The 15755-nt window shown below is 43.8% G+C and overlaps 1 protein-coding gene across 12 annotated transcripts in view; it reads left to right on the top strand.

The window, feature by feature from the left end:
* The window catches only part of USP33 (ubiquitin specific peptidase 33), a 68993-nt gene that overhangs the window by 20790 nt on the left and 32448 nt on the right, over positions 1–15755 (top strand). For 7 of the 12 annotated variants that reach the window (XM_063624105.1, XM_063624096.1, XM_063624104.1 and 4 more), the window contains exons 5-10: positions 4233–4385; positions 7480–7582; positions 9221–9290; positions 12901–13014; positions 13692–13770; positions 14908–15325. In XM_063624105.1, the coding sequence (XP_063480175.1) occupies positions 4233–4385; positions 7480–7582; positions 9221–9290; positions 12901–13014; positions 13692–13770; positions 14908–15325 (937 nt within the window). The remainder of the gene's footprint in view (positions 1–4232; positions 4386–7479; positions 7583–9220; positions 9291–12900; positions 13015–13691; positions 13771–14907; positions 15326–15755) is intronic. The other 5 variants (XM_063624101.1, XM_063624099.1, XM_063624100.1 and 2 more) reach the window with 1 other exon arrangement.

Here is a 15755-nt window from a genome sequence, read left to right as displayed (position 1 = left end):
CCAAGATTATATATTCTGTATTGCTAGAGCTGTTTTATGCCTTGACTCATGTCATTTGTGTTCTTTTGCCATTCTGATTTATTAGAATAGTTACTTGATATTGTTAATTATTTTCTTGTGTTATATTTATTTGCAGGCTGCAAAGCAAGGTCTTACACTCTTGCGTTTATCTTTTTGTATAATGAATAGTGAGGGGAGAATGGCAGAGTAATTTCTTTTTTTTTTATTTTTTTATTTTTATTTTTTTATTTTTATTAATTTTTTTTGCATACAAAAACAACATTTTCTAAAAATACATACAAACAAAAAGATGCGTATCAAACATATTAGGAAGGTTGCACATGGGAAGTCGGGGAATAGAAATGGGGGGTGGGAGTTAAAATAAATGAGAGAGGGACTTTATATGGATCAGTGATAATAACTCAATCCTCTATTTGACAAAGAAGAGGGAGAAGGAAGAGGAAGAAAAAGAAAGTGGGATAAAGGATCAGAAAGGGAGGAAAATAGAAAAAATTAGAGTATGACTCCAGGGTAGACCTGTTTTGTTGTCACTGAGTTGGTTGGTTGGTTTGTCTGTTGTATTCTTCATGTTTCGCCAAGTTGGCCAGACTGGTCTCGAACTCCTAGCCCGAAGTGATCAACCCGCCTGGCCCCCCAGAGTGCCGGGACCACAGGCGTGAGCCACCACGTCCAGCCCCCACATTGCTTCTGGCCTCCGTGGTAGACCTCCCAGATGGAGCGGCCAGGCAGAGGAGCTCCTCGCTTCTACCCAGACACGGGGCGACCGGGCAGAGGAGCTCCTCACTTCCCAGACGGGGTGGCCAGGCAGAGACGCTCCTCACTTCTTCCCAGACGATAGGTGGCCGGGCAGAGGCGCTCCTCACTTCCCAGACGATGGGTGGCCGGGCAGAGGCGCTCCTCACTTCTTCCCGGATGGGGCGGCCGGGCAGAGGCGCTCCTCACTTCCCAGACGGGGCGGCCGGGCAGAGGCGCTCCTCACTTCCCAGACGATGGGTGGCCGGGCAGAGGCACTCCTCACTTCCCAGATGGGGCAGCCGGGCAGAGGTGCTCCTCACTTTCCAGACGATGGGTGGCCGGGCAGAGGCGCTCCTCACCTCCCAGACGATGGGTGGCCGGGCAGAGGCGCTCCTCACTTCTTCCCGGACGGGGCGGCCGGGCAGAGGCGCTCCTCACTTCTTCCCGGACGGGGCGGCCGGGCAGAGTCGCTCCTCACTTCTTCCCGGACGGGGCGGCCGGGCAGAGGCGCTCCTCACTTCTTCCCGGACGGGGCGGCCGGGCAGAGGCGCTCCTCACTTCTTCCCGGACGGGGCGGCCGGGCAGAGGCGCTCCTCACTTCTTCCCGGACGGGGCGGCCGGGCAGAGGCGCTCCTCACTTCTTCCCGGACGGGGCGGCCGGGCAGAGGCGCTCCTCACTTCTTCCCGGACGGGGCGGCCGGGCAGAGGCGCTGCTCACTTCCCAGACGATGGGTGGCCGGGCAGAGGCACTCCTCACTTCCCAGACGGGGCGGCCAGGCAGAGGCGCTCCTCACTTCCCAGATGGGGCGGCCAGGCAGAGGCGCTCCTCACTTCCCAGACGGTGGGTGGCCGGGCAGAGGCGCTCCTCACTTCCCAGACGATGGGTGGCCGGGCAGAGGCGCTCCTCACTTCTTCCTGGACGGGGCGCCCGGGCAGAGGCGCTCCTCATTTCTTCCCGGACGGGGCGGCCGGGCAGAGGCGCTCCTCATTTCTTCCCGGACGGGGCGGCCGGGCAGAGGCGCTCCTCACTTCCCAGACGGGGCGGCCGGGCAGAGGCGCCCCTCACTTCCCAGACGATGGGTGGCCGGGCAGAGGCGCTCCTCACCTCCCAGATGGGGCGGCCGGGCAGAGGCGCTCCTCACTTCTTCCCGGACGGGGCGCCCGGGCAGAGGCGCTCATCATTTCTTCCCGGACGGGGCGGCCGGGCAGAGGCGCTCCTCACTTCCCAGATGAGGCAGCCGGGCAGAGGCGCTCCTCACTTCCCAGACGGTGGGTGGCCGGGCAGAGGCGCTCCTCACTTCCCAGATGATGGGTGGCCGGGCAGAGGTGCTCCTCACTTGTTCCCGGATGGGGCCCCCGGGCAGAGGCACTCCTCATTTCTTCCCGGACGGGGCGGCCGGGCAGAGGCGCTCCTCACTTCTTCCCGGACGGGGCGGCCGGGCAGAGGCGCTGCTCACTTCTTCCCGGACGGGGCGGCCGGGCAGAGGCGCTGCTCACTTCCCAGACGGGGCGGCCGGGCAGAGGCGCTCCTCACTTCCCAGACGGGGCGGCCGGGCAGAGGCGCTCCTCACTTCCCAGACGGGGCGGCCGGGCAGAGGCGCTCCTCACTTCCCAGACGGTGGGTGGCCGGGCAGAGGCGCTCCTCACTTCTTCCTGGACGGGGCGCCCGGGCAGAGGCGCTCCTCACTTCTTCCCGGACGGGGCGGCCGGGCAGAGGCGCTGCTCACTTCTTCCCGGACGGGGCGGCCGGGCAGAGGCGCTGCTCACTTCCCAGACGATGGGTGGCCGGGCAGAGGCACTCCTCACTTCCCAGACGGGGCGGCCAGGCAGAGGCGCTCCTCACTTCCCAGACGGGGCGGCCGGGCAGAGGCGCTCCTCACTTCCCAGACGGTGGGTGGCCGGGCAGAGGCACTCCTCACTTCCCAGACGATGGGTGCCCGGGCAGAGGCGCTCCTCACCTCCCAGATGGGGCGGCCGGGCAGAGGCGCTCCTCACTTCTTCCCGGACGGGGCGCCCGGGCAGAGGCGCTCCTCATTTCTTCCCGGACGGGGTGGCCGGGCAGAGGCGCTCCTCACTTCCCAGATGAGGCAGCCGGGCAGAGGCGCTCCTCACTTCCCAGACGGTGGGTGGCCGGGCAGAGGCGCTCCTCACTTCCCAGACGATGGGTGGCCGGGCAGAGGCGCTCCTCACTTCCCAGATGGGGCAGCCGGGCAGAGGCGCTCCTCACTTCTTCCCGGAAGGGGCGCCCGGGCAGAGGCGCTCCTCACTTCTTCCCGGACGGGGCGGCCGGGCAGAGGCGCTCCTCATTTCTTCCCGGACGGGGCGGCCGGGCAGAGGCGCTCCTCACTTCCCAGACGGGGCGGCCGGGCAGAGGCGCTCCTCACTTCCCAGACGGGGCGGCCGGGCAGAGGCGCTCCTCACTTCCCAGACGGGGCGGCCGGGCAGAGGCGCTCCTCACTTCCCAGACGGTGGGTGGCCGGGCAGAGGCGCTCCTCACTTACCAGACGATGGGTGGCCGGGCAGAGGCTCTCCTCACTTCTTCCCGGATGGGGCGGCCGGGTAGAGGCGCTCCTCACTTCTTCCCGGACGGGGCGCCCGGGCAGAGGCGCTCCTCATTTCTTCCCGGACGGGGCGGCCGGGCAGAGGCGCTCCTCACTTCCCAGATGGGGCGGCCGGGCAGAGGCGCTCCTCACTTCCCAGACGGTGGGTGGCCGGGCAGAGGCGCTCCTCACTTCCCAGACGGTGGGTGGCCGGGCAGAGGCGCTCCTCACTTCCCAGACGGTGGGTGGCCGGGCAGAGGCGCTCCTCACTTCCCAGACGGGGCGGCCGGGCAGAGGCGCTCCCCACTTTCCAGATGGGGCGGCGGCCGGGCAGGGGCTGCAATCCCAGCACCCTGGTAGGCCAAGGCAGGCGGCTGGGAGGCAGAGGCTGCCGCGAGGCCAGACCACGCCACCGCACTCCAGCCCGGGCAACACCGAGCACTGGGTGAGCGAGACTCCGTCTGTAGTCCCAGTACCTGGGGAGGCTGAGGCGGGCAGAGCACTCGGCGTCAGGAGCTGGCGACCAGCGTGGCCAAGATGGCGAACGCGTGCCTGCAGCGAAAGGAGAAAAGGCAGGCAGTGGTCGCGTGCGCCGGCAGTCCCAGGCAGTCCGCGGCGCGGGCAGCAGCAAGGGGAGTAGATTGTAGCCTGGGCCAGAGAGGGAAAGAGAAAGCAAGCAAGGAAGGAAGGAGTGAAGAAAGGAAGGAAGGAAGGAAGGAAGGAGCAGAGTAATTTCTAGAGTAGGCTTAGATGTTGTTACTGTTTATTATACCTTAGAAGTTTATCTAAAAAGTTTTTTTTGTGTTCTAAATTAGCTTTTGAGTATATTGTTACGCATCAAAGGCCAGCAGTTTATCTTCTGTTATCTTTTGAAGAAGTATTTTCAAGTATATGTAATTTTGGTTCCTCTTTTCCCTCTACTGTGAAATTATATAGGAGACAAAGCATTATCTGACTGTGAACCTTACCACTCTTCGAGTATGGTGTTATGCTTGCAGCAAAGAAGTATTTTTGGATAGGAAATTAGGAACTCAGCCTTCATTGCCTCAGGTAAGACAACCTCACCAAATACAAGAAAACAGTGTCCAGGTAATAATCTAGATCCACTTAGTTAAGCTGTAAAACATTCGGGTAATAATTTCAGAATGTGTCATGTAGCTGAAATTTTAAAAAGGAATACTGCCTAACCTGTACTTTGAAAATTTCTGTAATGTGCCTTTTTTCTCTCAAATAAAGCACTCATGCTCCCCTTTCTTGTGTTGCTTAGAGTGATAGATTAGGGTGAGATTGAAGCCCACCTGTCTGAAGATGGAAAAGCCTCTAATGAATTTTTAAAGTTTTTTTTAAAAAAATGACTCAAGTAGTCTTTATCTTTTTCTGGTAAGTTTGATTCCAAGAAAGGTGGTGGGCCTTCTTTGATAATATATGGCAGTTACTAATTCAGCTCTCTTCCCCGTTCTCTCCTCCCCCCATCCCCTTTGTATTACTGTGAACATTTTACTTATTATTGAAAACAAAGTAGAATATAATAAAGCTTAGCATCAGTCTTTGGTTAAAGATTTTTCTCCTTTTGGGCTGGGTGTGGTGGCTCACGCCTGTAATCCCAGCGCTTTGGGAGGCTGAGGTGGCTGGATCATGAGGTCAGGAGATCGAGACCATCCTGGCTAACACGGTGAAACCCTGTCTCTACTAAAAATGCAAAATATTAGCCGGGTATGGTGGCGGGCGCCTGTAGTGCCAGGTACTTTGGAGGCTGAGGCAGGAGAATGGTGTGAACCTGGGAGGCAGAGCTGGCAGTGAGCTGAGACCGTGCCATTGCACTCCAGCCTAGGTGACAGAGCGAGACTCCATCTAAAAAAAAAAAAGAAAAAAAGATTTTTCTCCTTTTGGATCAAGAGACTTAGAAAATGTATTGGTTTGCTCGCAGAATTTATCACTTAATTTTCAGAATTCTTAAGTCATAGAAAAATAGGAGAAAGGAAATTAACTTAGAATAGTTGGCTTCTTATTCAGATCATCGATTGATCAGAATTTGATCAGATTTGATTAACAGCAAGTTTTTTTCCTCATGTGTATTATAGAAATCACATTATTTCTGTACTTGTTCATTGATACCAACTCTCAGGTTTTTCTGTTGTATGTTTGTATCACATTCTTATGGTAGATATTTGTGATAATAAATTTGCTTGCCTTACACGTGAAAGGTGGCTAGATTTTAGTCAAAGAATACTTTCTTGCATTTTCAGTTTCTCAGTTGAATGGCTCGTTAATTATAACCATTACTGTTTCTCGCACTTATTTATCATTCACAAACATGTTTAGTCTTTTTCAAAAGTCCGGATAGTATGAAAATGGCAGTTTTGTTGAATCCTCTTACATTATTAACAAAAATTTGTCCCACTGAAGATAGCTGAATGGTAATAAGTAGAAAAATTTTAAAAAAGAAAAAAGTGTAATGTTATGACTAAAGTTTAATCACACAAGGAACTAATAATCTATAAAGGCAAAATTATCAGCATCACTTACTAGAGAAGTAAGTTAAATAAGCTATCTGTTGCTATTTCTGCCAGAAAAGATCAAGATTACAAACTTTAATGAATGTTGAATCTGATAGAATAAGTATACTGATACTTTCCTGATGGCTTGTTAATAATTTTCTGATGACTTTTAAATATGTTAACACATAAAAGGCATAAACTTAATTTCATGCAACTTCCTTATGATCCCATTGTTGAAGAAATTATTCAGAAGAAAAAAGTGGTTCAGATAGATTTCTTTAGTGGTCCAAAACTTATATGCTGTTTGAATCCAGTTTACCACAGAATATTTGCAAAATACTAAAATATTGGAAGCCATACAAATATTAATAAGATTTTTCAAATAGATATTTTTTCTAGATAGTAAAATTTCAGATGATTTCTTTTAAGCGTCTGTGCTTCTATGTATTTAGATATTTTGTAGTGAGCATGTATCTTTTTAAAAGCAGTTACTTTATAAAAACAAAGTGAGAGTATGAAGTCTACTCAAATGTCCAGTCTCTACAGATGTCAGGAAAGTAAAATGGTTGGGAATTACTGCATATGCCTGCATTTTAGAGGTAAAGTAAGGCTATAATAACTTGGAGAACCAGAGTACATGCCAAATTCTTGCTGCTATTCAGTTTCCTTCTCTGTTTGGGGGTTGCTGAATGTTGGTTAATTGTAGTTCAATCTTCTGATATTACAAGATAACTTTCAAATTTTGATTTTTGTTTGTCGTATCCGAATTTTTTAAACTTTAGCTCAAAGTTTTTTTTTTTTTTTTTTTAAGTGTTTACTAGCATTTGGCTAACAGGTTATCAGTTGCAACCTCTGAGTCAAGCCAATTGTTGGAAATTAATATTAGAATATTATTTCAAGTAAATGCTTGAACTATTTAATATACATAAAAGTGTGCAGGCCGGTAGTGGTGTCTCACGCCTGTAATCCCAGCATTTTGGGAGGCCGAGGTGGGCGGATCATGAGGTCAAGAGATCAAGACCATTCAGGCCAACATGGTGAAACCCCCTCTCTACTAAAAATACAAAAATTAGCTGGGCGTTGTGGCGTGCACCTATAGTCCCAGCTGCTCGGGAGGCTGAGGCAGGAGAAGCGTTTGAACCCAGGAGGTGGAGGTTGCAGTGAGCTGAGATCGTGCCACTGCAGTCCAGCCTGGCAACAGAGTGAGACTCTGTTTCGGAAAAAAAAAAGCATGCAAAGTAAATACAGTAATAAGTATCAGGAGAGATTGTAGGAGTCTATAGATAATGTGTTATGATGAAAAACTTTTGCCTTTTTCCCTACTGAAAATTAGATCTGAGAAGACAGTGTAGGATAGTATCCTTCAGAGATCTTTTTAGCTATGGTTTACTGTCACATAATTGCAGTTATTGTGGAGTTTTAATTCAGAAAATTCAGTTATAAAAAGTGCCTTTTTAACTCAAATATATATGTTAATAAAGCGGGGCCGACATGCTTTACCTAGGGTTTTATTTCCTTCAAAATATGAATGTAAGTTTAATTGCTAATACCACAAATTCTTATGGTTCCACTATTAAAATAGCATCTCAATAATTTTTATGGTATAGATGTTATGTAAGTTACAATTAAAACTTTTTTTAAATTTAAGGATTTGTTCAAGTGTGCTATCTTTTTTTGTTATCAAGGATTTTAAAATACCCAGTAATACAACATTAAAAACTCCTCTGGTTGCCGTATTTGATGATCTGGATATAGAAGTGGATGAAGAAGATGAACTTAGGGCAAGAGGTAAATTAATCCTGTGTAATACTTCTTTGTATGGCACTGCCCATTTCTTTAGAAAACCGTATAATGTAAAAGTTTCAAAATGTGGAGGTAAAACAGGCTTGATAATTAAAACAAAAGGACTCTGAAATTTGGCCTAGTAAAATTTTATTTGCAAAACAAACTTTTGATATCTCTGGTGTCAGTTTACCACAGGTAGGATCCTACTTACTCGTTTGCAGTTGAGCCTTATGATCTTTTTGCTTAACTTGCCTTTTGAGGTCTGTTTGAACAGTGTTTCTCATTTTTCTATTGTCAGTGATGGGGAGGTATTAGGTATTAAGGTGTTCCCTTAGCAGAAGTTCCAGGGAAAACATTTGGAAAAAGAATCAGGTGATACATTTCTCCCTTTTTCCCCTAAATTGAGAACCAGTCTGTTTGGATTTTCCATATTCTTTTAGGCCCACTGTTCTTAGTATAACCTTAAAATTTTCTGTTTTATAATTGATACTAGTGGTATATTGAATGTATAGTTAGATAATTATCTGGAAATTAACACTTTGGTTTAAGCTTAACATGACTAGAGATAATTTATAAATATTTTATGTATTTCCCAGTTTTAACCCATTAACTTAGCTCACACTATTAATTTTACTGGATACTTATCAATAAGTGGTAATTCAGTCTTGTTTTAGAGATTTTTAGAATTTTAAATTTTCTTCATTTTGCTCCAAATCCAAATAGCATTTGTAATTTTTTTATAGTATTTATTTCATCTTTTAATAATGAAAGTAAACTGATGAAAGTGAACTTGACTATATATGGAAGAGATAACAGTCATTCAATGTCTCGTTTTCGTATTAGCTTGAACCATATGAAATTGCCATTTTTGTAGATTGTCAGCAGTTTCCTATGGTTCAACCTAATAAATACTACTTTTTTCTTTTTTTGAGATGGAGTCTTGCTCTGTTGCCCAGGCTGGAGTGCAGTGGTGCAATCTCGGCTCACTGCAAGTTCCACCTCCTGGGTTCACACCATTCTCCTGCCTCAGCTTCCCGAGTAGCTGGGACTACAGGCGCCCGCCACCATGCCTAGCAAATTTTTTGTATTTTTAGTAGAGACGGGGTTTCCCCATGTTAGCCAGGATGGTCTCGATCTCTTGACCTCGTGATCCACCCACCTCGGCCTCCCAAAGTGCTGGGATTACAGGCGTGAGCCACTGCGCCCGGCATAAATACTACTTTCAATGCAATACATTGAAATGGAAAGGAAAAGCTTGTTTACTTATCATTTATCATGATGTGAGATTTTTTGCATTGTCATTAAACTATTTTCTCGAAATAATTAAACTTTAGTTATAATAAGAAATGTAAAAGTCTCACTTAATGCTTTTTAAAAACATGTAGTCTTAAATGTTAATAGGAAAGACTATTCTTCCTGTGCAAATTTCAAAGGTTGAACTGTTTAATCCTTGAATTTATGTAAAACTCAAAATTTTGGTGATTGTAAGGCTTCCCAAAATGTGACCTCTCTGAATTGTTCAAGTTGCTATATTGTATTTCTATGGTCCTTAATATCATTTGGGAACCATATTAATGATCCCTAAAATTGAGTCATTTTGCATTATTGAATGATGACTTCATGTATATTTTTTCTTAATAGGTCTTACAGGTTTGAAAAATATTGGAAATACTTGTTACATGAATGCAGCTTTGCAGGCTCTTTCTAATTGGTAAATAGAGAAATTAATTTTGTTTTGTTTATATGATTTTTTAAGTTATTTTTTGAGCAGAAAACCATGCAACTATAGTAGTTGACTAACTCTCAAGGTAGAACAGGCAAGAATCTGGTTTGGGACATAACCCATTCTTGTCCCAGTGATGTTACTCTATGTATACCTGTAGTTTCTTGAGGCTGCTGGTCCTTGTGTAAACCCTGGGTAGTTGTGTGTCTTTGAGCAAGTTATTGTTTCTTACATCTAGAAAATGAAGAGTGTCAACTAATTATTCAGATCACTTTTAATTCAGAGATCTTAGGAAAATATTTTACATTTTCTGTAGATGGAAAGCCTTTAATAAAGGAGTTAGATTTTTTTTTAATCATAGTCTTACAAAATCGATATGTCAGGTGTTTTTACTCTTAAGTTTGGATGCATTGAGTCAGGTGATATTACCCTTTAAATTCAGATGCATTGAGTCGGGACCAAAATTCAGAAATCACTGACTTTGACATTACCCTTTCCCCTGGATTAAATTTACAGAGCAGTGATTGGAGATTTGAACATATGTCTACAGGTTGAGTATCCCTCATATGAAATGCTGAGAATCAGAAGTGTTTCAGATTTTGGAGTATTTATTTGCATTATACTTACTGGTTGAGCATTCCTTATCCAAAACTCCAATATTTGAAATCCTCCAATGAGCATTTCCTTTGAATATCATGTTGGCATTCAAGAAGTTTTGGATTTTGGAGCATTTTGAATTTTGTATTTTGTATTAGGGATATTAAAGCTGTACTTCTTCCCAAAATAATCTAATTTTTATTTAGACATAACCCTCCATAAATATTTTGCCTTCAGTTTTCTGTTTCATAACCTTGTGAAATAAAGATAACCTAATTTTTATTCAGTGATCAGAGAACACATCTTTGAAGAAGAGACTTTTTTTTCTTTTTTGTTTTTTTAGGCTGGGTCTCACTTTGTTGCCCAGGTTAGAGTGCAGTGGCACGATTTTGGCTCACTGCAGCCCTGCCTCCTGGGTTTGTGTGATCCTCCTGCTTCAGCCTCCTGAGTAGCTGAGACTACAGGCACATGCCACCAAACCTGGCTAATTTTTAAATTTTTTGTAGAGATGGGGTTTTGCCTTATTGCCCTGGCTGGTTTCCAACTCCTGGGCTCAAGTGATTCGCTTCCCTCGGCCTCCCAAAGTGCTGGGATTATAGGCATGGGCTACTGTGCTCGGACGTTAAAGAAGAGACATTTAGGCCAGGCGTGGTGGTTCATGCCTGTAATCCCAGCACTTTGGGAGGCTGAGGCGGGTGGATCACGAGGTCAGGAGTTCGAGACCAGTTTGGCCAACATAGTGAAACCCTGTCTCTACTGAAAATACAAAAAAATTAGCCGGGTCTGGTGGTGTGCACTTGTAATCCCAGCTACTCGGGAGGCTGAGGCAGGAGAATTACGTAAACCCTGGAGGTGGAGGTTGCAATGAGCCCAGGTCATGCCATTGCACTCCAGCCCAGGTGACAGTGTGAGACTCCATAAAAAAAAAAAAAAGACATTTACTCTGAAACTTGAGGAATGAGTATGAGTTGATTGTTTGAAAGGATGAGGAGAGCATTCCTAGCAGAATGCTCCTTGTAAGCAGCCTTGGGGTGGGAAAGAGCTTGACACATTTGAGGAACTGGGAGAAAATCTGTGTCATGGGGTACAGTAATCATAGGGCTGAATGACATGGGTCTAGGTTATGTAGACCACATTAAAGATGTAGGTCTTTATTCTCATAGTAGTACGATACCATTGAAGTGTTTGTGTAGTAGGGTAGCTAATAATCTATCTTATATTTTTAAAATATTACTGTGGTTGCTATGTGGACAGTGAATTGGAGGGGGAAGAGAGTGGAATTTGAAAGACCAGTTAGGAGACTGTGATAATGATTTAGACAAGAAGTAGTGATAGTTTACATCATCTAGGGTGGTAGGAAAAGAGTGAAGGAATTGGAGATAAACATTTTTAGGAGGGTGATTGATTGATAGGATGTGGGTAGAGTATCTAGAGAAAGGGAGAGGAGATTCAAAGTTTAACAGTACAATCCTATGATAAGAGAGCTGTAGGTTGATGCTGTTGTTATTTTTATACAGATAAGAAAACCAGACACAGAAGTTTAAATAACTTTGCCAATATAACCAGCTAGTAAGTACTAGCAGAATTCTGTTTTTTTTCGTTGTTGTTGTTTTTTTTTTTTAAGTTAGAGACAGGGTCTTACTCTGTTACCCAGGCTGGAGTGCAGTGGAGTGATCATGGCTCACTGAAGCCTTGAACTCCTGGGTTCAAGGGTTTTTCCTGCCTCAGCCTGCCAAGTAGCTAGGACCACAGGTGCATGCCAGTGCTCCCAGATAATGTTTTAAAATTTTTGTAGACATGGGTTTTCACTATGTTGCCCAGGCTGGTCTTGAACTCCTGTCCTTGAGTCATGTCCTGCCTCGGCCTCCCAAAGTATTGGAATTACAGGCATGACCCACCATGCCTGGCAGGGACAAAATTCTGAGTCTGAGATTTTTATGTGTATGTTTGTTTTTGTAAATCTTTTGTTTATTACTGTACAATACTGCTTCCACTGATTTACTTTGTAATTCCTCTGATTTCGTTGAAAAAGATGTGGCTGATAACGATTACACCGTTGGTGGCTGGGTGTGGTGGCTCATCCCTGTAGCACTTTGGGAGGCTAAGGTGGGAGGATTGCTTGAGGACCCTAGGAGTTCTGGAACCAGCATGGGCAACATAACAAGGCCCTGTCTGTACCAAAAAAATAAAATAAAGATTACACTTGGCAAAGAGATGGCTTAGTAGTTATCTAACTGCCTTCATAGGAGGTTTGGTTTATGTAGGTCAGGATTTGGTCCTTTGCCCAGTCAGTTTCCTATAAATAGATTTATGGAGATTCCCTCAAGCTAATGAAACTCACAACAGACAGACTATACTTCCTTATAAATTGCTAACTTGAGCCACCAACAAATATTAGTACCAAATAATGGAATGTAGAAGGCTGGAGAAGTGCAGGTTCACTTGAAAGTTAAATTTTTATCCTGTTTAGTTTGGGCATTTCATATAAATCTGAAATTTAGATGACATGGTTGACTTTATATAAATTTGACCATCATTGGAATATGGTTGAAAATTTTAGATCGCTGAGGGGAAAAAAGTATATAGGGAAATGTCATAGGATCAAGTCCTGAGGAATCCTTACATTTACACGTCTGAGGCCAAAAAGAGCAATAAAGAGGGAAAAGGAGTTTCAAGAGCTAAAGAGGAAAAGTAGGAAAATGCATTACAATAGTACTGAGAACGTTTGTTCAAGAGTGAGGGCATGGTCGTCTGTGGCAAATGTTACTGAGTGGGGACTGAAAAGTGTATCTGGCAGCATGGAGGACTCTTGATATGCTGGGGCCAAATCTGATTTGAATGGATTGAGCTCTTTATGAAGGAATGAAAGTGAAGCTATAAGAAGGATCAAAGAAAGAAATAACAGCTAAAGGAATGTATGTGTTGTCAGTTAATTGAATGACTAGAAATAATCAGTATTAGCTTTGACTCCACTCTAACATTTTTCTCTTTTTAAAATTAGCCCACCTTTGACACAGTTTTTTCTTGATTGTGGAGGACTAGCTCGAACAGATAAGAAACCTGCCATTTGTAAAAGTTATCTCAAATTAATGACAGAGCTGTGGCATAAAAGCAGGTATGTAACTTAATATACTTTTCTTCTTTATTAAACTTTTAAATGAATATTATAAATATTTAAAGGATGCAGGTCCATTTATGGAGCCGGAAAAAAGTAGAAGAGAGACAGATTAGAGACAGCTTTGTTTCAGGAATGTTACATTTGAAGCTGAATGTAAGGTGTCATAGAAGTTTAGAAGCAGATGAAGGTGTCATAGAAGTCTAGAAGTATTTGGATATAGTATATAGTGTTGGAATGTTAAAGCTGCTATTACTGGAACTTAGGAATTTTGTATTCAGGAGTAGGCATTCTCACAATGATAAAATCAGACTCTAAATACTATATGAGTATTTTCCTGCTTATGTTTATTTGTTCTAAAGTTTAGCATTAGGATCATAGTTTGCTGTAATATGTTAATAATTTTGTTTTAGAACTATTCAGGAAATTTGCATTTTTGAAAAGTCATGGGGTGAAGCATAATCATTTAACTGAGGGAGGATAGCAGTAAAATATCACTTAAAATATCAAGGATAAGGTGTTCTGATATGCCTGTGAAGCATAATATTAGGCAGTTTTGAATGATTTTTTTGAAACGTAATTTTCAGTTTATTTAACACTGAATTATTGGTTGTTAATTTTTAAAATGAAAATTAAAAATAACAAAAATTACTCTTTAAAAATGTTTTCTTGCTCAGGCCAGGATCTGTTGTGCCTACTAATCTGTTTCAAGGAATTAAAACTGTAAATCCAACATTTCGGGGGTATTCTCAGCAGGTTAGTTTATTGCTTTTCATTTGTAATTTTAATCTAAATAAGTTTGGAAAATGCCATTTTTTTGGGGGGGTCTACTTATCTTTTGGGGTCATCACTCCTTGTGTCTTTCTTTTGCCAAGAATAGTAACCCTTTTTCATGTTTATTGTTTATATTTTTTCAACTTTCCTTTATCTTTATCTTTTTTTGAGGCAGAGTCTCGCTCTGTCGCCCAGGCTGGAGTGCAGTGGTGCAATCTTGGCTCACTGCAACCTCCACCTCCTGCGTTCAAGCGATTCTCCTGCCTCAGCCTTCCAAGTAACTGGGATTGCAGGTGTGTGCCACCACACCCGGCTGATTTTTGTGTTTTCAGTAGAGATAGGGTTTCGTCATGTTGGCCAAGCCAGACTTGAACTCCTGACCTCAGGTAATCCACCCTCCTCGGCCTCCCAAAGTTTTGGATTACAGGCGTGAGGCACTGTACCCAGCCTTTTTTTTTCTTCCTTTTAAGAGAGATAATGTCTCATGTTGCCCCGGCTGATCTTGAACTCCTGACTCAAACGATCCTCCCTCCTTGGTCTCCCGAAATGTTAGGATTACAAGCATGAGCCCCTGCATCCAGCGGAAGTTGACCTTTAGATCATGTTTAGTTTTTTAAAATTTTTATCTGGCTGGGCGTGATGGCTTATGCCTGTAATCCCAGCACTTTAGGAGGCCGAGGTAGGCGGATTGCTTAAGCCCAGGAGCTTGAGACCAGCCTGGGTAACATAGGGAGACATCATTTCTAAAAATAATTTAGAAATATGTATCAACCGGGTGTGGTGGTGCGTGCATGTGGTCCCAGCTACTTAGGAGGCTGAGGTGGGAGAATTGCTTGAGCCTGGGGGATCGAGGCTACAGTGAGCTGTGGTCATGCCACAGCACTCCAGCTTGGACAACAGAATGAGACCCCATCTCAAAAAAAGAAAACTTATATTTACATAACTTTTTGGAAGTTAATGCATCTCATTTCTCCAGTGCCTTATGCTCTCCAAACTGGTATTTTCTCAATATAGTGCTGTACGTTTATATATAAGTTTGTAATGACATTTTGTATATTTTCCCTTGTTTCTATATACACATGTAATGAAGTGGTTAACATTATGTTGCTGATATATTAGGATGCTCAAGAATTCCTTAGATGTTTAATGGATCTGCTTCATGAAGAATTGAAAGAGCAAGTCATGGAAGTAGAAGAAGATCAGCACACCATAACCACTGAGGAGACAATGGAAGAAGACAAGAGCCAGTCGGATGTAGATTTTCAGTCTTGTGAATCTTGTAGCAGCAGTGATAAAGCAGAAAATGAAAATGGCTCTAGATGCTTTTCTGAAGATAATAATGAAACAACAATGTTAATTCAGGATGACGAAAGCAATTCAGAAATGTCAAAAGATTGGCAAAAAGAGAAGATGTGCAATAAGATTAATAAAGTAAATTCTGAAGGCGAATTAGATAAAGATAGAGAGACTATATCTGAAACAGTCGACTTAAACAACCAGGAAACTGTCAAAGTGCAAATACACAGCAGAGCTTCAGGTGACAATTTAGTAGTTTGTTCATGAAAATGATAGTATTTCATTTGTAGACATGGGTGTTTAAATAATTGTTACTTTGGGTATTTCTAATTAGAATTATAGTTTAGCAGTATTTGCATGTGAGTATTAGTCATAAAATTATAGAACCCGAGGATAAAAGGAATTTTTTGGGTCAATTATATAAGAAATTAATCTTCCTTTTGAAGTAAACATTTCATCAGATGTCTTTTGTGTAGTCATGCTGTAATCTAAAAAATTGGGCTCCCCAGAATTTTCTCTTTTATTTTAAGCAAATTATGTTGCGATCCTGGAAAAAAGCAAATAACCCAAATTGCAATTTTCTAATTATATACACTAGTAGATTTAGATTGTTGTCATTGGAGTCACATCAGATGTGTTTTAGTGTAGAAGCTGAATTAACTATAGTGAGC

Source organism: Symphalangus syndactylus, chromosome 12, assembly GCF_028878055.3.
Source record: "Symphalangus syndactylus isolate Jambi chromosome 12, NHGRI_mSymSyn1-v2.1_pri, whole genome shotgun sequence".
Lineage (NCBI taxonomy): Eukaryota > Metazoa > Chordata > Mammalia > Primates > Hylobatidae > Symphalangus > Symphalangus syndactylus.
This window is presented reverse-complemented; position numbering and strand designations above follow the sequence as displayed.